Source organism: Gigantopelta aegis, chromosome 4 (genome assembly GCF_016097555.1).
Source record: "Gigantopelta aegis isolate Gae_Host chromosome 4, Gae_host_genome, whole genome shotgun sequence".
NCBI classification, from domain to species: Eukaryota; Metazoa; Mollusca; class Gastropoda; order Neomphalida; family Peltospiridae; genus Gigantopelta; species Gigantopelta aegis.
Window position 1 is genome coordinate 104,816,780 of NC_054702.1, and position 23,623 is coordinate 104,840,402.

A 23,623-nucleotide genomic window follows, 5' to 3' on the forward strand; every position below is an offset into this window, starting at 1 on the left:
ATATATGTATGTATGTGTGTGTGTGTGTGTGTGTGTGTGTGTGTGTGTGTGTGTGTATGAGTGTAGGTGCGTGAGTGTGCGTGCGTGTGTATGTACATGTATGTATATATTATGTATTCAATAAGGTAAATCACTCTCCACCATTATCTTGTACATTATTTATTTATTTTATGTTTATGTTTATATAATGCTGATAAGTTGTAAAAACTTAAAGTAATAAAGAATTTGAATTTGACACTTAGACAATATGTATTTTACTAGGAATTGGTATTATGATAATTTTTGTATCGCAATACAAATATCGCAAATTGGGTTTCGTGTATTATAATGCGTATCGAAATATATTATTTACAGCGGTATCAACCGATTTAAAGAAGGCTTGTAACAAAATAAAGAAAATGCATTATACATGTTGAAGTTTATTATTACAACATGAAATGTATGGGTAACTTCAGCGTACTAAACCTTATTAAATAATGCCAAGCCCCTCCTTTTTAACATATATCAACATAGATAAAAATAAAAAAACCTAAAAACCCCAAAAAAACCCCTAAAAACCCCTAAAAAAACCTACAAATAAACAACAACCCGAAACACCACAAAACAATCGAACATAACGGGTTTCCGACTGAAAACGAAGTTGAAATACGGAAATTATCGAGTATATCGGTACAAGTTTGGTGCATTCGCCCCTAAAATCATAATGTATTGGTAACACTATTAAAGCCGCACACCCTAGTTCCATCCAGCGAAAATAAATTATAATTTGGTTAATCTACAAACCTGTAAGACACTTAGATCACGTTTTTATCAAATGGAGTGAAAAAGCAGGTTTTATATCGATAAATACCATGGGAATCCCCATGTCCCAATTGCTTGAAATAATTTTGAAAGTTAGTATTCTGATGTCACCGGTAGATGTCGCTCGAAGCACAACAATGCCTACGTCACGACAAATTTCACAGACTCGGGGTGCGTTCGTTTCAGCTCTCCTGGACATGTTCCATCTGTTCTGTCCTGGTTGTATCCCCTCTCCAGATATCGTAAGACTTAGCAAAATTATTGGTTTTAAGGGTTTGTAACGTTTTGTATTGAGACACCTACTTGTCTGAACTTTATTGTTACTGAAAATGTTCACGAACTGTGAAGAAAAATCTCACAAATGAACAACAACAAATCGGATGTTGATTGCGCGAACCGTGCACGAGAAAACAAACCGAACCAAAATGATAACGGTCACGTGATATACCAACGTCTGTGACATTAAAAATAGATTGGACCTCGCTTGCTTAACGGTTTTTTCTCGACAGAACGTCTTGTGAAAAAATGCAAAAAATGCATTTCGTGGTTTTACAAACATCAGGATTACCAAAAAGCACTTCAGGTGAATGGAAATGTGTATTCTAAATAATAAAATGTAAGTAAAGTGCAATTTTATTTGTGAAAAATGGGGTTTAATAGCGAAAAACAACGCCGTAATGGTTAACAAATAGCCGTAACTAGGGTGTGTCCCTTTAATCCTTAGTATTTACAACATACTTTTTACGAATAACTGAGCCATTCGTTTTTGTAAATATACCTATGGTTAACGTCAAATGATAAATAAATAGTATTTTCTTTTGATAAAATCATTTTAGAAAAAAAGTATTTAAATGTTATACAAATTATGTGTTTAAGTGTGCTAATATATGGCATTACATGTTGGAATCCACACATCCAACTGACGTTTCTGTACATGCAGGTCTCGAGTTCGTGTCGTGGTGGGGTAAATACATACTAAACGCCGAGGGAAGGAAACCCATTCTAGAGTGCTGCACGACGGAGTGCAGCTGGGCTAATGATCCGGTAGCCGGGTACAAGGGCCACGTGACTGACGGCACGAGGAGTGGTTGGAACGATTTCTGTCTGAGTGGAGATATTTGGGCTGATTCACGGTCTCGTCTCTCACGTGCCCGACGATTCTGGAACCAAATTTTAACCTAAAATAAAAATAAAACACAAGCTTTCATAAAACGTTATTGGCTATCTGATGAGAGGGCTGTTACTCTAGTCGTACCTTTTGGTAAATTATGTGCAATATCAGCACATTGCAAGAGGTCTATTTATTTTTTTAAATATACTTTATGTAAAAATTAGAATTCTGAAATGTTTTATAATTTTGTTAAAACGTTTTTTTGAACTTCATTTTCACGCAAGCACACTTAATTTTTTTTTTTTTTTTACAGACATTGAATGGGATGGAAAGTAAAAAACATTACAAACATTTGTTTTTATCTTTTGTTTATTCGTTAAAATATATAATCTTTCATGGACAAACATTTTGAGAAAAATAATAATGAAAATTATAATTTATATATAATTGGTCATTCACATTTCACATATTAAATGATTGCCATAACTAAAGTTTAATGAATAATTAAAACGGACATTCTCTTTCTAATATAAGAAATGAAAGAATGTTTTTTTCTGAATCACCAGAAGCAGTTATAATAGATGGGTTGTTTGTTTTTGTTAGGGGTTTAGGTGGGATTTTAGTTGCTGTTGTTGTTTGTTTATTTATGTTTGTTGTTGTTTTTGTTTGTTTTTGTTTCGTTTTGTTTGTTTGTTTTGTTTGTTTTATTTTTTATTGTTGTTGGTTTTTTGTTAGTTTTTTAATTTTATTTTAAGATTTTGGGGGGTTTTAAGTTTTTTTCTTTGTTTTAAGAATTCTTGTTTATATAATATTTTTGTGCGGGTTTATTTTAATTCGCTATCTCTTTATAATTATAAATTAATTTATGGACGCAAAAAATTAAATCAAACAATTTAAAATACTACAAAAGTTCAAAGGCAGAGAGAGAATAACAACAATATGTTAAATAATGGCAATCGTTTTTATATTAAATCTCTGCAGGCCTAATTAATTAAAAAGCGAAAACGCTTGCCGTTGTTTATTTCACATTTAGCTATTATTTCGTTCTATAAAGTTCATATACAGCATAATATACATTATATATACGTGTGTGTGTGTGTGTGTGTGTGTGTGTGTGTGTGTGTGTGTGTGTGTGTGTGTACATAAACACTTTGGATATTTGGATATTTTGCGACAAAGCGACACTATGAAGACAATTCTAACTAAATTCACAATAATTAAAAGTAAACGACAACCTTTAAACTTAAAGAAGATGCTAACTAATACAAAATACGCAGAACATAACACCCCCGCCAGAATCACAAAATGTAAAAACTCACGGTGTGATACTTGTGAACATTTACTAGAAGGTTCAACATTTAAAATAAATTCAAACCGAGAATTAATGTCATTTGCGTACCTCTCACGTGTTAGTTAAATTGTTTATTAGTAATAATTTTCCATGTTTGTGTCTCCATTGTTCTATAGCTGTGTATATATGTACACGAATGTATATATATACTGAACTAAAGCTGAACAATTTATACTTTCTGATGATACAGATTACTGTAGAAATGAATTAAAGAAACATTGCGAAAACGTCATATATTTATGTTTAACCATGACTTTCCATTTCAAAAATGATTTAAATCTTCATATACATAAACATTATACATTTATAACACGAAATGGTATAGATAAACAGAGAGACAGAAACAGAATGGGAGAACCATTTATTTGCTGTTTTACGTAGACCGGTAAGAACATACCGCGGTTTTGATGTACCGCCGAGGTGGTTCATTCGTACGACTCAAGCACTCTACCGACTGCGCTAGTCCCACGGTGTTGTAATGTGAGTTCTCTCGTTCATAATAATATCAAATTATGTAAGCTCTTTAAATTATTAATAAAATAATTCTAGATAAAACATTAACGGTGTTTGGTTGATATCATAATCATTATTGTTTCTCACCTTCCTTTATTTCAATACCCGACAGCATTTTTATTATTATTATTATCAATCATAACGTTTATCTGAGAGTTTTTTAACTGTCAGTTTGACGTATTTTACACGACGACACATTATCACCTATGAATTAAATGAAAACTTCTCATAAATCACATCGCATTATCGCGAAATACGACGATGATGATGATGATAACTAGTTTAACGTGCCCATATACCACTAGGGTTTCGAACACGCCCATCCCGAGTCCGACCTCCGATAAGATCGGTGGCCTGACTCGGGATGGGGTGGGGGGGGGGGGGGGGGGGGGGGGGGGGGGGGGGGGGGGGTAGTGTTGAAACACGAAGCAAATAACTTCGTAAACTTAGAAAACAAATACTTATGTTTTAAGCTTTGTTAGCAAATCCTTATAAAAACAAAACTTCTTTTAAATTGGCCATTTAATAGGCATTGCACTTCCTTAAAAGACCCGATTTATTTTAACAACTTTTTTTGGGTAAAGAATAATAATTAAAATGACCCGTGACCCATATTATTTTAGCACGACTCTTTTATGAAACAATAAAATATACTTTTAACACAAACCTTTCAATAAACAACAATAATTTAAAAAAAAATAAAACAATAAAAAGCACCAATTTTACTTTAACAACTCTTTAAGTAAATACCCGTCTTAGTTTAACACGACTCTTTCCATACACATCTCCTAGCCGATGATTAATCAATCAATGCGTTCGGGTGGAATGATTGAATGAATGTTTAACGACAACCCAGCACAAAAATACACATTGGCTATTGGGTAGTGTCGTTATACAGAACAGAGCATAACTTTATTACACTCAGGCCGTTATGCCACCGCGTAAGAGGAACATACATATTCTGATTTTGACAAAATGGTTAACAGGAGGATACAAATAATAGGAATACATTGCTTGGTACATATATGAATACAAATACAACACAAACTTTAACTTTAACTTTTAGTAAACAACAACAATAATAATAATAAAAACATCGGTTTTACTTTAACACAACTTTTTCAATAAACAAACATAGTTTTAATAAACACCCGACTTGTTTTAACACAACTCTTTCAGTAACTAACTAACTAACTAACAACAACAACAACAACAATAATAATAAAAGACCCGTCTTATTTTATTCCAACTCTTTCAAAATATGTTTTTATCGAAATTGTTAAAAGTTAAAGTTTGTTTTGTTTAACGACACCACTGAAGCACATTGATTAATTAATCATCGGGCTATTGGATGTCAAACGCTTAGTAATTCTGACACATAGTCGTCAGAGGAAACCAGCTACATTTTCCCAATGCAGCGAGCGATCTTTTATATGCACTTTCCCACAGACAGGAAAGCACATACCACGGCCTTTGTCCAGTTGTGGTGCACTGGTTGGAATGAGAGAAAAAACAACAATCAGCTGAATGGATCCACCGAGGTGGTTCGATCCTGCAACGCAAGCACCTTAAGGAGCACTCAACCGATTGAGCTAAATCCCGTCCTTTGTCGAAATTGATGCACGCGCTGTGAAAATCTTTGGCGTCAGTTTCGACACTTGTGTCACACAGAATGAAATATTTCAAATTTGTTCTCAGAAATGTTTGAGTGAAAATTAATGCGAGGTGTATAATTTGCCGAGCCCGAAGTCAAGACCTCTAATCTGCCAGTCAAAGAGCACAGATGGAAGGTTTCAGCCAGGTAAATAATTACCTGGTTAGAAACTTTTACCTGCTCCAGGCTGAGCCCGCGCACGATCATCCGTACGACACAAGGCGGTCATTACTCATTAACCTCCGCCCTGTCGACATCCTAGTTGGGCTCTTTCGTGCGACAAATACTGCCTTCTACATTACATTATCAGATTAATAATTGTGCTACTGTTGTTGCATTTGGGTTTAGAGCTGGTGTTGGATTCATTGACAATAGGAAGATCGTAGCAGGACAAAGAGACTGTGAAGTGTAGCATTTGGGGCTGGCTTCTGGGGTAACACCTTTGTGAAGAGTAATTACCCGACTCAGGAAAATATACGCTTCTCAAGGTTGCTTTTGTAGCGCCCAACTGAATTAACAGTTTATTGAAAACGCATTATAAAACCAATTGTGTATTTCTTTTATTTCAATACCGCCATAAAGTGTGAGAAATATCCGTTTTATTGTCATTAAGCTAAATCTTTATAGGCCCACTCTGAATCGTGAGAAAAACACCAGATAACTTAGCTCATCTTCCCACTAAATTTATTTGAAAACACACCTTATTATTCACACTGTTCGTAAAAGCTTGGATCAGGTGCAGAAAAGACTATTTTAGCAAAAAGTAGGATTAAAACCATTTTTCGTAACTTTGGGGAATAATGGGCTGTCATTCGCTGTAATCATTTGTAATTGATTGAAAATCGCGGGTGCTGCATTATTGCTTCCTTTTTCTTTCTTTCTTTCTTATTATTATTTCGTTTTGGTTCTTAATCTAGCGAACTAGTACTAATTAGTGTTTTTATTACAACTTGGTGGAATGGGGTGGGTTTGTTTAGACGTCTCACTAATTTCCAGAAATTCTTGATGGTGTCGCGATGGTTTTGTGGAAAAGTTATTGAAATTGTTATTCCGATATTTAAATTAATATAAATAAAAAGAAATAACTTTTTAAATTTTATATAAATCTAAATCAGTAAATAAACTAAACTTTATAGTACATAACAAATTAAAAACTATGCATGTATATATAACTAATAAATAAATCACTAACATAATTTGTTTTTAATATCTAAAATAATTTGGATAAAATTTACAAAATAGATTACTAGTAATAAACACAGTATTCTTGACAGATGAAGGTAATGAAATAGAATATAATGCGAAGGAAATTGAGAAAATAGATCAATTTCAGTGATAACGAAGTTTCCTATTCCAGTTATATCTTATGCTCAGAAAGTAAATCGATCCAATATTTCCGAAAGGACTTTGATGTGATTGAAAATTAAAATTACTGTTTATAGTTCCATCATAACAATATTAAATTACTTTGTATGCATACACAACAGAATCGTTGCGCCTTGTTTAAAATGTCTGATGATTATTTAATAATAATAATAATAATAATAACAAAATAGTGTCATGTTTTGTGTAAAAGTTTGAATTAATTGTAACACATTCAAACTAATATTGTAAAAGTACAATTGGTAAGAAAATCCTTTTTTTGTCGCCCCCCCCCCCCCCCCCCCTCGAAAAAAAAAACTAAAAGAAGAAGAGAAAAATTCATTAATTTGATAGAAATGATGACAAAACGAAATGATAGAAATAGATAAAATCGTTATAAATTAGGATTCAATAAGTGTACGTTTTTTGTTGATGTTGTTTTTAATATCTCTTTTCCATTGATGAATCCAACACTACTAGTAAATTAAATTTCTAATTCCCATAACGGATTGCGGTGAAAATGCATTGCATATTGGGATCAGGGTCGAGTGTCTATATATCACTTAATGTGTTCAAGCGCGCTTCTAGTGAATAAGCAGGTTTTTAGGGTTTTCTGTTTGTTTGTATGTTTGTTTGTTGTTGTTTTGTTTGTTCAAATGTTTGTCTAATCTCGCCTATTATAAATATCCATTAGTGCATCTATTAGCCAAGCTCTTTGATCTGGGTCTACGAAAATGTGCTCCAAACGCTGTAGTTGCTGGAGATGTGGGATGGACACCAGTGAATGGAAGACAGTTAGTAGTGAAGAACACTCAAACTTAATTTTAATAGGCTAAATTTTGGAGTTTTTGAATGGTCGAACAATACATCAGGTTCACATTGTAAAAACTGGCATTTTAGATTTCACAGAAAATTTAGTGCTCTGGGTTTTAATAATACAATGAATCTTTTTAATAATCCAATTTCAATAACAGAAACGAAAAGAAAAGCATAAGATGGTTTCAAAATTAAATGGACAAATATTTTGGAACGTGACACGTCTACTAGAATAAAATGGAGGAAATAGATTCCGTACTTATAGAACTTTTAAACATGGTTTTACCACTGAATTTTATGTTACTACGCCTATGCCTAAGTCGTACTGACGTGCGTTATTAATTTGGAGATTCACAAAAAAACACCTGTTTTAACTGTCTTAAATATGTAGAATCTGAAGAACATATTCTTATTCACTGTCCTCTTTATGACCCCTACGCGTGCTGTAACCTCACCGTGGTGTAGGGGTGTAACATTCTCTATGAGAATGGCCAATACAGCACAAATCCCCTCGTTTTCTTTGAGATACAATTGAAATTTTCAGTAAAAGTCAGTATCTATCTGCGATATTTGTATTTTTGTACAGTGCTTTATACTGTTTTTATTTAAATCTTGAATTTTTATATTGACGTTGATCATCACTTTATTTGTTTGCATTACCATAGTTTGACACCCAACAGTCGATGTATTTTTCGTGCTGGGGTGTCGTTAAACATTCATTCATTCTATTCTTTATGATGACATTAGAGTAACTGCTGTAGTAAACTTTAATAAACTTTTAGATAAAGAAAAAATCATAACTTTTAACCCACTCGGATATTGTTAAAATTACAGCCAAAAGTTGTCATCTTATTTTATTACGTCGTCAAAGACTTTTTACTTCTTGTACTTTAAAAATATTTTTGATAGTCTTTTAATAGTTTTAAAGTCACTCATAACTCCATAGGAGTGTCTTGTGTACATCTACTGCTGTATTATTGTATTATTACTGTTGAACTCTTGTTTTTATTTTAATCTGTACACACGGTAAGACGTAAATGAAGAATGTGTTTGTGTGTGTGTTTCCTTAATTCTTAATAAAATAAGAAAGAATAATTTATCTATCCACCCAGGCTGGAGAAATCTAAAAAGATTTAAAGAATGTTTTTGTTATTTTTTAAATTCAGAAACTTGTTGTACGCAATCTGAACGATAACGATAAAGCGTTATCTGCGAGCAAGACCGTATCTCTGCACAGTGCAAAGTCCAATGGGGTTTTGGCAAAAAAAGTGGTTGATTCCTCGAATCTCTATCTAGTGCCTTGTATATAGGAGGACAGCCACTCCATATAAGATCCTTTACTGGGCAATACATCCTTGCATACATCCTTGCATTGCCACAAAGAGGAAAGCCACTCCCAGACCAGTTTACTAAATAATCAAAACTAAATTCCAACATGTAGTGTGCATTTACCCTTGAATTACAAGAGAGAGAGAGAGAGAGAGAGAGAGAGAGAGAGAGAGAGAGAGAGAGAGAGAGAGAGAGAGAGAGAGAGACTACAAAAAAACTCGGCACAGAAAACGTCCTTAGTGGGATAACAAATTGCTTAAAATATGATTTTATATGCATTTATTGTGTAATTTTGGTCAATATAATATATATTTGGTAAAACAGCAATGCTGTCTGCTTCCCGCCCCCGCCCCCCCCCCCCCCCCCCTAAATTTTGCGATCCCCTCCAAACTTCTCCTAAAGTTCCCTTGGCATTCCACCTCATGTCCTAGATCTGCCACTGGCTTCACGCCGTTTAAAATTATATTTTCTCGATTTATTTAGTCTTTTATATACTATAGTGCTAAACTCTTTACTACAATGATGTTCTGTTAACAATATGTTTTTATTAGTATTAATTGGAGGTCCATTTTGTATGTAGGATTAAAACAAAATCGAGAAAATATCATTTCAAACTCCATGGGAAAAATATAAAAAATCAGCAATGTGGGCAAGTATTGCTATTTTATTCTATTTTATTTTTTTAGCAATGTTTTAACAAATTCCACATACAAATAGTACAATTTCATTATTTCTTAACACTTACTTTTACGTGATTTCAAACTGAAATTATTGACAATGGAGGCTGGTACAGGGTTTCAGAACGTTCTTTTGTCGACAGTTACTGGTATTTTAAGGGGCATATTAATACGGCAAAAATGGGCGTTTCAAAGTTAATTTGAGTAAATAGATATGGCAGATACCAAAAAATTACACACTTGTTGAATTGTTATTTAAGGGACATTACTAGGGGGTGGGGGATGGGGCATTTCAAAGTTAATTTAGTAAATGTTCAAACTATGGTACTCCGACAAGCACGAAAATAAAATCTCATCGAAAAATGGATGAAAATTATAAAAACACTCTTAAAGGGACATTCCTGAGTTTGCTACAATTTTTAAGATGTTATCGACTAACAGAGACTGTTTAACGATTGTAATTACATATCAAATATATTTGTCTGCATAAAATATTAGTGGCTGTATATTAAACGTGTTTCTGATCGTTCTAATATTTGTACTAGATTAAATTTCATTTTATTTCCTAAAATATTGTGTTTTTTCGTACGTACGAAATTATTTAAAGACAAAATCCAGTTTGGGCTTCTTATAAATATTAAGACGCCCAGAAACACATTGAATATACAGACACTGATATTCTAACCAAAAAAAAAAAAAATTAATATGTAAGTTTAATCGTAGAAATATTTTATTAGTCGGAAACATCTTACAATGCAGCAAACTCAGGAATGTCCCTTTAATTAAAAAAAAATCCACCTGAAAGGCACTTAATTTGTTTTAGGGAGCAAGTTCCACTGGTCCTCCCTTAAATCCGCTCTTAAATATTTAATACAAATTTAGTCTTCAATATATGTACATAGATACATTTAGTTGCATCTGTTTTATACAATAGTATTACTGATTTTTAAATTATATATACTACTTATGGGCCTACTATAATATCATAATATCATATTACTACATGACCTTCATGAGTGCCGGCGACAGTTTACACCTAGCATGCGCTTCATTTTCACGTGTCAAAACATATCAAGGGATTATTGGGTGGATTCAGGTGCGATATAAGAGATAGGTGCCGGGTTATGGCGACAAATCATATGCCGTGTGTTTGCCAACAATAATTTAACGCGAGCCTGACCACGTGTCGGTGACGTCAGGGTATATTTGGCGTCTGATACAGCTCATTTAATCATTAGAGTCGCTGACAGTTATGACAGTAATTACACTCTGCGAGTGTATTGTTGATGATATCCCAGCATGCAGCCTAATGGAATTAATTAATTATCTGGTTAATAACTTATATGATTTGTAAGTGTAACACACACACACACACACACACACACACACACACACACACACACACACAGAGAGAGAGAGAGAGAGAGAGAGAGAGAGAGAGAGAGAGAGAGAGAGAGAGAGAGAGAGAGAGAGAGAGAGAGAGAGAGAGAGAGAGAGTACAAAAACCCATAATACGACAGAACACCAGAAAACATCCTTAGTGGGATAGCAAATTGCATAAAATATGATTTTATATGCATTCTTTAAAGAAATTAAAATCATAAGTCCTTTGGTTTTTTACGAATTCCTTTACCTTTTCTTTTCTTTGTTTTTAAATTATCATTGATGCGTGTGATTTTTGTAATTTACGATTATATGTTTTTGTTATTTTTTATGACTAGAAATTCTTAAACTCTTCTCTAATAATAATAATAATAATAATAATAACAATTTATTTGTCGTAAACATATACAGTTCATAGGCACACACATATATATCATTCATAACATAAATATACATCGCATAATTATACATACATTATCCATAGTTGATCAACTAATTATACATACACATTAACCATAATCCACCATATAATTATTTATTACCCCAGTGATCACTCTTAACAGGAATTTTTTTTTCATATTTTCTCAGTGGGAAATATTCTGCGTTGGTCTAACGAACAATACTATTGGACGAGTTGATGCTTACAAACCAATGACCTTGTCGGTACTAAATATGACGTTATCATGATTTGGCAAAGATACAAAATTACGTCATGTAATTTAAAGAGTTTGCGTTTACGGTTCTGGTTTTTTTGTCTTAACTTTATAACAAAATGTCATTTTAATGCAATTTATTATAGATTTTATACCAAAATAAAAGACAACTTTTGTTTTTGAAAATTATCTATGAACGTGAATAAATTTTAAAGTTATAGCTTTACTCGTACAGTGTGTAAAGTGGTTTACATCGTTTCTATACATGTGCGTGCATGTGTATCGAAAATAAAGGCTTTTAGAGATAAAATAGCTGAGATAATAAATAGAATAACAAACTCGGTACCAGTTATTATCAAATTTATGTCCATATATTCATCACATAATAATACATTGCAGTGTGTGGTGGAGAGTAATACGTAGATGTATCATCAATTATTTTTTCTCTGAATTGTTGCTGCTAATATATATATTTACACAATTTTGTAACTGGTACGTCAACAGTGAATGCTGGCACTGAATTAATTATATTGATTAATTACGAATGGAAATTATGAAAACTTCGATTTAAAAAAAAAGGCATTTGTGGAATTTTATAAGTTCTGCCACATTCCTATTTCCTAGGACTCCTTATTCAAACATTAAAAACCTCAAATTTTTTCAATCCATTCTTTCAACACTTAAGTTTTTACTGAAATTATTTATTCATAACAAAAAAAACCAACAAAAATCCCCCAAACAAAACAAAACAAAACAAAGAAACAACACAAGGGGGAAGGAAAGAGTCAGGAACTATGTGGGTTAACAATAGTAAATAACGAAATATGCATTATATAAATGTGTGTGTGTGTGTGTGTGTGTGTGTGTATGTGTGTGTACATACATACATACATACATATATATAATAACACATACATATACACATACTTGTATATATAATTATTTTTGTTAATTTCATTTTATTTCAACTATTTTTCTTCTTATATCCAATTAAGGTTCAAGCACTATCCTGGGCACACACATTAGCTAGTTGGGTTGTCTGTCAAGTATAATGAGTTGTTATGAGTTAATAATAGGAACGTTTGTATAGTGGCCTTACATATACCAATGAACTCTGATTGGGAGCCGGTACCGGAATGCGAAACCAATATCTACCTGCCGTAATTCCTTAACCACCACACCACCGAGGTCGGTTATGCATTTTTATCAACATATTTAAATGGACTTAATCTTCTCTTCACTACCCCCACCCTCGTCCCAACGTTGTTTTCGGCTAAGAAATATGCGTTCGTTTAATGATGTAGATGCTGCTTAGCCCAATATTCTACAGTGCAGACATTCCAAAGGTTTGAATCTAAAGCCATTATCACGTAGTGTTTAAATATTAATTTGTATGTTTAATGTTTAATGCAAATTCAATTCTGAATACGCCAATATTTTTAAATTCTTCTTCATTGAAAACGTATTACTAACATAAATGGAATGTGCGTTTTAAATCTCTGTTGAGATTTGTAATGTCTTTTTCCTATCTCATCACGACATTTTTCCTTAAATTAAAATTCAATCTTACATTTGTTGTTTGTTTAGTGTTTTCAATTGTATAATGAATTAGTACTATCATATATCCGGAACGATATATTAAAATTCTTTCAAAGATTCAATCGTGTGTCTTAATTTCAACATAAAAATATTGATTTTTAAAACAGGATATTTGTACATTTGTTTTGATGTGTTATAATCACATAATTGTAGCGGAATATAAGCATAAACAGTAACGACTCCAATGTAAGTTGATGCGAAGAGCAAACTCATATTTACATCAAATATATTGTCTAAAAAGGTATTTTATCAGGGTCGTATTTTATTTTTTTATTATTGTTTTTTTTTAATTATTATTAATATTTATTTTAAAGGAAACATGACACGAGACCATATTATAGCTCATTTTAAAAGAAAAATGATATAAAAATAATATACAAATAACTTTATAACAATAAAATACGTGTAGTTAACTTAAAATGAAGAAATTACGCTAATCAGTATCAAAGTACGATTTATGCATATTTCTTCGTGAGCGTTCGGAAAAAAAGGGAAGTGACGTCAGAGCCGCTGTACTCTTCCATTGTTGTTAACTGTTTATATATGGAGTAAGGGGCTTACGATCTTTTCAGTCCAACAGTGCCGTACTGCGCGGCCTTTGGGTGTAAAAATAAACAGTTTAAACGATCGGGATTGTCTTTTTATGGTTTTCCAAAGGATTGTATCCGAAGAAAGACGCGTGTATTTTATCGCAAAAGAAAAGATTGGACACCAACACCGCATAGTACTTTGGTGTCAGTACAGCCCGGAGCCCGAACGTTACCCGGAGACAAAAACAGTACTCGGTTGCGAATGCCGAGGTGTACATTGTACATATTTGGCACAAAGATACACCTCAGCATGATGTATTTATATATGTTAAAACAAAAATGTAGAATTTTTTATTAATTTATGTTTTTTGGAAAAAAAGAAGATTTTTCATGTTAGGGCTGTAGGCCTACATAACAAAATCTGTATTCACCGTCCGAAGAAGGAAACGTCAATAAGTAATTAAATATGGCATATACAAACATGGGATTTGGCATGAGGATACATCTCAGTACGATGTATTTAAATATGTTTTTAAAAAAAACGTGTAGAAAACAATAATAATTTTAAATGATGATGATAACTAGTTTAACGTGCCCATATACCACTAGGGTTTCGAACACGCCCATCCCGAGTCCGACCTCCGATAAGATCGGTGGCCTGACTCGGGATGGAGGGGGGGGGGGGGGGGGGGGTGGTAGAAACTGGGCAGAATTTTGAAAATAGCAATTAGTAAAGAAGTTAATAGATATAGATAAAAATAAAAAGGTTACAAGCCAAAAATAAAAAAGAATTGACTGCTCGGTCGAATATTTATATAATTTGGAGCATTTTAGAAGGACAGTCCAAAATTAAATAAGAGAAAGAAGAGAGGATCGGACTATTTAATAATATTTAAAAAAAAAAAAGTAATTTCGACATAAAATTTTGAACGCAGATCTAAAAGTTTAAAGTCCGATCGATATGTCCACGCGAGTGGCCTCGTTAAGGCCGTTTGGGTGCACAGCATCTACGGGGAGGTGATGTTGTTCCTCTCCTCAAAGTGAGGCACCAGTCTCCTGTAGCTGTGGGTGTTAAGGCAGTGGACCATCTGTGGGTACTGGGCGCCGGTGACGATCTTCATGATTCTGTGGATGGTGTTGTTATCCATGTCATGGCTGAGGAATCCCTGTCGGTAAAGATCATTCCGGCGCGACGTCACTACTATAGCTTCCACTCCCCGTAGTTTGACCGTGTGGATGGCGACCTGGTGGCCATCGGGAAACGTCTTGAAGTTTTCTTCGTAGACCCCGCCTGGCAGTCTGTCGGGGTCCGTGACGTCTCCCACCAAGTACTTAGAGTACTGGCCTTTGATTTTCCGCGCTGCCACTCTCCAGTCACCCGAAGAGGAAGTAGAAGGCCGCGTCTTGGCTGGTTGGTCCTCCGGGGGGGTCACGGCCTTCCTCTTGACAGCCCCAACATCCAGAGTCGCCGTCGCGGAGTCCCCCGTGGGTGGGGGTCTCGACGCAGACGAACGACGAGCGGGAACAGGTGACGCTGGTCGCGGTGCACTGGTTGGCTGCTCCACTTCCCGCATCTGAACAGTCGGTCCGGCTGGTTGGCGAGTCGCCTCCCGTCGATCCGTCCGGTTTGGTCGTGGTGGGGGCGGCGACGCAGACGGGACCGCCACTGGCGGTTGAGCCGCCAGCTTTGTCCCCGCCTGAGCCGCCCCTGGCGCACGTTTCCTCTTCCTAGTTCCCTTCCTCTTGGCTGTAGCCGCGTCGCCATACACCAAGGTCACGGTTGCCCGTGACCCGGTGTACGCGACGCGGTACTCCAACAGCGATCCATAACTAGCGATCAGTCCCCCCAGGTGGGGGGGTAAGTTGAGAGCGCATGAAACCACGTCTAACTTCATCGCTGGCCAAACTGAGATTAATTTTAAATAATGTTTTTAATCTTCGGGCGGAATACGTCACAAAAACGTTCCTCATCGCCCGAAGCTCCAAAGCAACACGAAGTTCAATACAAAAAAACCCACTACTGTCGGTGTCGAAATAACTATTATGTTTCATCCACGGGCTGACTTGAGAATCGGAGTGTTGTTTTAGTTAATTGGTCCTTTCTTTCCGTGGCCTGCACATGTGATTCCTGATTGGCAGGTGTATATTGCAGGGTATCGACCAGGTAAGTGATTACCACGGTCTAGACATACGTACAAAATACGTGCCAGTTTTTTTAAGATCACAGGGTATTGTGGCGTAACCTGTCGCGACTATAGTACAATGTTAATAGACATTATCAGCCGCCCTGCTTCATTACTGTAAATAATGCTGTAAAACCCTCGATTAAGTAGACTTTCCCATCTAAAATTACAAAACTGACCAATTACGTAGTACCAAAGAAAAGAAAATTATCACTTGGGTATCGTGAGTGGTCGTTTTTACTCTAACGCACCCTACCAATAGGCCTAATAATATGCTACTTTTTTTATGAGAGAAAAATACTATAACCCCATTTCGTTCTATTGATGCAAATAGAAATATATTTAGTTTAAAAGTTGATTATACTCTCAAGTCATTTATGTTGTTTTACAAGCCAGGTTAATGAAAGTGAAGCGCCTTGTCGTAAATTAGAGCGTTTGTTTACACTGTGCATACAGATTTCATTATGTACAGCCCGAACATAAAAAAATGCGACATTTTCTTTTTAAAAAAACCCAAAAATGTTTGTCCTACATTTATATTTTTTACATATTTAAATACATCATATCGAGGTGTATCTTTATGCTAAATATGAACAGTATACACCTCGGCATTAGCATCCGAGTTTTGGTTTTGTCTCCGGGTTGCTTTCGGGCTCCGGGCTGTAAATTGGTCGACCGGTCTGGTCTGGCACCATCAGTTTCTCCACCCTCCGACTCGCTATCCGTTTTTTCTTCAGTATCACTGTTGTAAGTAAATGTGCGTCTTTCTTCATTTACTAACAGCTCATATTGATACGGCAAAACGTTTTGCGAACGAACACTCATTGTTTTGGTAAGCTGTGCAAGTCTTAGATTCTTTATGAGTGGTACGGACTAATGCTTTTAAGTGTGAGGCTTCAGATCAAGCGACGCGTCTCTGACGTCACGGACCTCGTGATTGCCCTGCTCATTAAAGATCGGCAATTTCCGCTAAGAGCTCGTATCTGGGGTTCTTTTATGGAGATATTTTAAGTAATTAATTTTTTATAATTTTTTTTTTTAGGTGATTCAATTTATAATTAATTGTACATGGTTGGTGCCAAATATGGTTTACGTGACATGTTTCCTTTAATAAAGTTTATTGATCCCAGAAAACAAATATAGTAGTGCCAGGGTTGGGGCCTGGTATCGCTACTTTACAATCATTTAGTAGGTTAAACATTGTGCATACATACATATATACTATAAACTATATATATATATATATATATATATATATATATATACATGTAAAATATAGTTTATAGTTTTATAAGGTTAACAGAGAAGCTAGAAATAACAGAAATAAAGAGACGGAAGACAAAAAGAAAGAAGAAAGAAAGATTAAAGGAAAGAAAAAGTAAATTAATTTAAAGAATAAATTTCGAAAATAGAAAATAGTATATTTATCATTATTATCATAACCGCTACCATTGTTACCATTGTCATTACTACTACTGTATGATTACTTCATACGTATAGGGATAATGTATAAGATGTAATGTAACTTTAAACTAAAACAGAATAGTAAAAGAATATGGAAAGAAAATAGAGTGCTTGGAAAGGTAAGAAACATTTTGTGTATGGAAGAGAAGAAAACCCCCATTGAAATAAGGTAATATTGTGAAAGTCTTTGGACGAAATCTATTTCCAGACATGCTAAATTTCTGCTTTTCTTCTAATAAGAGTGGTATTGTTAAGTTTCATTGAAATAAAAAGGTCAAGCCAAGGAATCCATTTTTATGGAATGTTTGATAGCTATAATTTTTAAAAAGAATATATTTTTTTATATCAAATTTAGTTTTAAACATATTTAGGGTCGTATTTATTGGGAGTTGGGAGAGGGCAATGGGCAGCTGCCCTGCCGGAAAATACGATAAAGTGTTCTTTTAGTTTAAAAATGCCCGGGTTTGTTTTTGTCTAGCTGGGAAAAGTCCTATATTAATATACCACGATTTGTACTGCCCCCAACATGACGATTGTGATTTCATACGGCCCTGTTTATTTATTTAAAAGTTCATTTTACAAACATACACACACACACACATCAAAAAACCATACGAAATTAAATAACAATTAAAGAAATCAAAATAATTATTAAACAGTATGAAAACCTTTTGAGACATTGACTAAAAGCTCTCTTCTCTCTTTGGATCCGCCATTGATGAAAATAAGTATTTAGTACTTTTAATGTTATAACTTACTCTGTTATCCGATAGACTGAGCACTGAGGACAGTTCCGCCACGTCCATACTGCTGAGGTAGTGGGTTCGCCGGAATTTCTCCTCCAGGACTGATACTTGGTTCTGGGTAAATGGAACTCTGGGATTTCGGCCTAACTTCCGTCGTTTAACACCATCTTTGTTTTTGCGCCCTGAAATTTAAGAATAAAAAACAAAATATGAATCGGTTAAAATATATTATAATAATAATAATAATAAAGTAAAACAAATGAATTGTTGAACTTGTAAGTGTCGTGAAAGATCATTGATTCGTTTGTAAATGTATATTTTCCTTTTATAATCTACCTTTTTTTCCCCGTTTGTCTCCTGTAAATAATGTCAGTTTGAAGCAAACAAAATCCCATGCTTTTCTCCATTCGTAGCATTCTCCACAAGAAAAGCATAATAAAAAGCCATTCCTTGGAGACATTCTGGTCTTTTTGTAATTTAGCCCCTTTTAGCTTTAGATTTTTGTTGTTCTTTTTATTTTTCAGTGGGGGTTTCTCCCATTTTTTAAAAAGTTATTATTATTATTATTATTCATAACAAACTCTTCATAACAAATGCTAGCAAATGTTATACTTTTTAAATGCATTTTTTACGAAGTTCAAAAATTGTTGGATCAAAATTATTAAATAATCATTTGTGCAGAGATACGGTCTTGATCGTAATAAACGGTTTTGTTGTTCAAATTTACAATGAACAATTTTACGAGGCAATCGAACACGTCATTACAATTAAAATCTCAAATATGTATATTAATAATAAAAAAAATATGATTTTTATTCAGTTTGTAATTTTCAAGTGACGATGCAGAACTTTGTATTTAAAAAAAATAGCTGAACTGTTTTGACTTCCTTAGTATATATCAATTTCAGGGAATCAAGGACATGCTTCATAAAAAATAGCTGAACTGTTTTGACTTCCTTAGTGTATATCAATTTCAGGGATTCAGGTACATGCTTCATAAAAAATAGCTGAACTGTTTTGACTTCCTTAGTATATATCAATTTCAGGGATTCAGGTACATGCTTCATGAAAAATAGCTGAACCGTTTTGACTTCCTTAGTATATATCAATTTCAGGGATTCAGGTACATGCTTCATAAAAAATAGCTGAACCGTTTTGACTTCCTTAGTATATATCAATTTCAGGGATTCAGGTACATGCTTCATGAAAAATAGCTGAACCGTTTTGACTTCCTTAGTATATATCAATTTCAGGGATTCAGGGACATGCTTCATGAAAAATAGCTGAACCGTTTTGACTTCCTTAGTATATATCAATTTCAGGGATTCAGGTACATACTTCATGAAAAATAGCTGAACCGTTTTGACTTCCTTAGTATATATCAATTAATCAATTTCAGGGATTCAGGTACATGCTTCGTGAAAAATAAAATCTTGAAAATCAGGTGTGCTAAAATGTCATTTCCTGTATGTTACAAATCAAATTCATCATTGTGCTTTTTTTAAATCGCTTTGAGCAGGGGCAGGAGGAAAGGGGTTGACCATGAATCCTCACCTCCACACACACGTCTGCTGCAATAAAAATGTTTAAATGATTTAAAAGAGAAACCCAATAGTTAGCTCGTGCCTTTATATGTTCCATAAATTTCGTGTGGCACTTTACAAAAATGTGATAATTAGTTTATATGGGGATGGATTTAGTTCAGTCAATAGAGCGTTCACCAGAGGTGATTGGGTCCAGTGGCGGATCCAGGAAATCCATTTGTGGGGGGGGGGGGGGCAATGACATGAGGCGGAATGCAACTTTGGGGGAGTTTTGGAAGGGATCATAAAAAAATGAAAATTAATATATAATAAAATTATAACTGTCGCAAAAAAAAATCGGGGGGTGGCGAGCCCCGGGCCCCTGCCCCCCCCCCCCCTTAGATCCGCCTCTGGGGTCGTAGGATCGAACCACCGCGACGGACTCATTTTTTTTTTTTTTTTTTTCCCCCCAATCATTTCCCTCTACTTATATACCATGCGCTGTCCTGTCTATGGGAAAGTGCATATAAACGATCTCTTACTATTATTCCAAACATGCTGCGGGTTTCCTTTGGAGATGATGTGTCGTAATTACTAAATTTGGGACATCCAATAACCGACGATAAATTAATTTGCGGTAGTGGTTTCGTTAAACAAATTTTAAACTAATTAATTTATCCATAGATTATTAAATCGTTAACTTAACCAATTTCGGTGGGCATTCAATTCTAAAATATCAATGTATCAAATATATCAATGGAAATATCTACCTTTTATTATCCTGCCCTACTATATTTAAGAAGAAAAAAAAAATTCTTTTGAAAAAATAAACGCACAAGTTTTCCAATTTACTAGGACTTGATATATACATAACAGACGTCAGTGATATGTTTATGCAATTTATAATATGCATAAAAATTAATATTTTTAATAGAAAAAGAAGGAAATGAAAAAAAAATATATATTTTACATACATATTTATATTTCCTTGAAATATTCGAATATTATAAAATAAACCAAGATACTTTTTTATCTAAAAAAGTCAAATTATACTCATAAATTAGATTTTTGTTTTGTTCAATCCAGTAACATATATTATGTTTAATACTAGATTTAATATTATTAAATCATTGATTAATTATTTCAATTATACATATTTTAATATACAAATGTAATGCTTTAAATATAAACGTTTCTGCAGTTAACACCATCCACTCTTGTTCACTTAAAAAAGTTTTCAGCTAAGGTATCGTGCAATTTTACTAAATTGGTTTTACGAATGCTTATTATTATTTTAGTTTTAATTCTTTAAAAAATATATTAAAAGTTTATGAAATACTTACAAGGATGTATTCATGTATTTCACCTTTAAAAGAAGGAAATAATAATAATATTAATAAACTATTTTTATAAATGAAACCAATGAAAACTTACTAGGAAGTTTAGGAGGCTTGTATCGCGTGCATTGAAGCCAGGAGAATTTGGATGAATCTTCATCTATAAGATCGTCTTTCGTTTTATCATCATTGTTCAGTGTCTTAGAAGAACATCCTTGGTCAGCAATCTTTGAAACACTTTCCTTGTCGAGTCCGAGGATGTTTTTAATAGAAAATTTTAACTCTGTAATTGCAGGTTGGTCCGTGGGTTCGTTCGTTTCATCGCTGTCGGCAGAGGAACCGTTTTCGAAATTGGAATCGGTTTCGTTGGTTGCAAACTGAAGGAGGTCCATTGATTCGTTGGGAAAATATTTTGTCACAGCACTTTTATTCTGTCCTTCCATAGAGGATGATTAAATTATTTAATTGAATAGATTTTAACATTAGTTTCTTACTACCAGTTAAAGAAGTGTTGCAAATTTTAAAATATATATTTGGTTAACCTAACAAAACATTAAACTTCAGCAGGGTTCCTTATGGTGGTCAATTAGTCGTGTGATGGACTGATTTCCGACAAGTTCTTCATCACCCCTCCAGCAAGACGCGAAATGTGACACAGCCTTATGATTGGTCCTTGCAGATCGACCACAGTCCCTGGGCGCATGTGCAAGAAGCCGTCACTCGTCATAAAGTCACGCGCCAGGTAGAGACAGGTGTAATACTTAAAATATCATCTTCAGGTGCACGTACGGGATTAATATCTTAACAAATTCTTAATGTTATGTTGAACAAAAGTTAATGGAAGGCATCTCTGATGCGTAAAACCTATATATTACCGTGACCCCGCGCCGTTCATCCATATGCTTCATGTCGAAGGTACTTGACTCTAATTGCCGGTTTCTCCAAACACAGGCGCTGCCGCACACTGCCAGACAATTGATGTGATAAAAAATAGCCTGCTAATCTTTACCTGAGAAATATAATTATATACTCAACTTGCCAAATTTAATATTGTTACACTGCAGTTTGGGGCGTGTCCCGCCATATGCCGCGAGCATTGAAATGGCTTTGAAAGAATGACGAGTTATATTTGTGAGTTTGAAACAAGATGATTGCCACCCTTCATAGGTTTTTGTTAGCGATGTTGTTTTATTTTAACATTTGGTTTATACATCAAACTGGCTATTAAATTTCGCAATGATTCGTTACTTAACCAAATAATTGTTTATATGAAAATAATATTAGTTAAGTCGATATATAGTTTCACAAACTGTAGCATGATTGTACCCTCAATTTATTATCAAAATTTTAATATATTTAGTAGATTTCAAGGATGGAAAAGTCCGTTGTTTTGTAATCAAAAACAAATTGAAACGTGCATTTATGTGTTTGTATCTAAATATTTGTTCTGGGTGATAACATTTGTTAATTGTTCTACAGAGCCTAACTGAAACAATGCCGCAATTTTAAAATTATTATATATTTAATTTACATATATCACTCAGCCGAACGTTGATATATCATGATTTTCTTTAATAACAATGGTGATTAGTACAATTCCTCCACTCCATTTGCGTTCATATTCCGTCACTTATGCAAAGATCTGACTACAATTATATAAACTGTTTTTTAACTTTATATAATAATTATAATTGAAGCCGTTTTGTTCTTGTTTGTACATAACTAGATAAAAAAAATTGTGTATCGGTGTATAAATACTATGTACATTAAATTAATTTTGATTAAAACACATTCATTATGGCTAACAAAAATAAACCCCAGTTGGACATTTTTGGGAATACAAGAAATTATAAAAAATCCCTCCTCCCCCCCCCCCCCCCCCCCCCCCCCCCCCCCCCCCCCCCCCCCCCCCCCGAAAAAAAGAAAAAACGGTTTCACTGATATTTCTAAATAAAATACACGATCAATATAAGCGTACGAGACCAGACCTGGAAAAAATCCTCAAATTCAAGCAAAAAAATTCGGGCAAAATGAGCTTGTCTGAACATTTTCCACCATGTATTTTCATCATTCTACCCATAATAATAGTTGTAATCCATGTAAAAATGCGTAGTGATTCGTTTGTAACCAGATATAGCTGTTTGGCAGTAATGCTAATATGAATAAACGTTGTAATCCAGATCCGGGGACTTTTGTTTAATTCGGGCAAAAATCAGCCTGCCCCCCCCCCCCCCCCCCACCCCCCACCAATCTAAACAATAAAATATAAGTAATTTTTTATTTCAATTATAATAAACGATTTTAATAGTGAAAACATATGCCTTAGTATTTAAAAACTAGGGTCTGTCCCTGTAACACATAATTCCAATTACATAACTACATTTTATATTTACGTGACATGTACAACAAAAACAAAAACAAAACAAAACAAAACAAAACAAAAATTAAATTAAATTAAATTATTAAATTATTAAATTAAATTAAATAATTTAGTACTAACTAGCCTATTATTATTTTAAAAATATTTTAAGCCATGCCCTTTCGACATAAAAAAAACAACTAATTCCTACTATTATTTTATCACTAATTAA

At 34.1% G+C, this 23,623-nt stretch overlaps 1 protein-coding gene across 1 annotated transcript; it reads right to left on the reverse strand.

Annotated features, from left to right (window-relative positions):
- Window positions 1–1,694: 1,694 nt before the first annotated feature.
- LOC121370138 (homeobox protein MSH-A-like) lies at window positions 1,695–21,475 on the reverse strand. The gene is made up of 3 exons (XM_041495250.1): window positions 21,130–21,475; window positions 18,185–18,354; window positions 1,695–1,979 (listed from the first exon to the last, which is right to left on the reverse strand). The coding sequence occupies exons 1-3, from the start codon at window positions 21,473–21,475 to the stop codon at window positions 1,695–1,697; spliced, it is 801 nt and encodes a 266-aa protein (XP_041351184.1).
- Window positions 21,476–23,623: the final 2,148 nt, after the last annotated feature.

Excerpts from the sequence above, each read along its gene's own strand:
- LOC121370138 (XM_041495250.1), bottom strand. The coding sequence starts at position 21,475 with ATGGAAGGACAGAATAAAAGTGCTGTGACAAAATATTTTCCCAACGAA. Across the intron at positions 18,355-21,129 it reads CAAGCCTCCTAAACTTCCTA|GGCGCAAAAACAAAGATGGT; the intron begins GTAAGTTTTCAT and ends CTTAAATTTCAG. Across the intron at positions 1,980-18,184 it reads TCAGTCTATCGGATAACAGA|GTTAAAATTTGGTTCCAGAA; the intron begins GTAAGTTATAAC and ends TTTTTATTTTAG.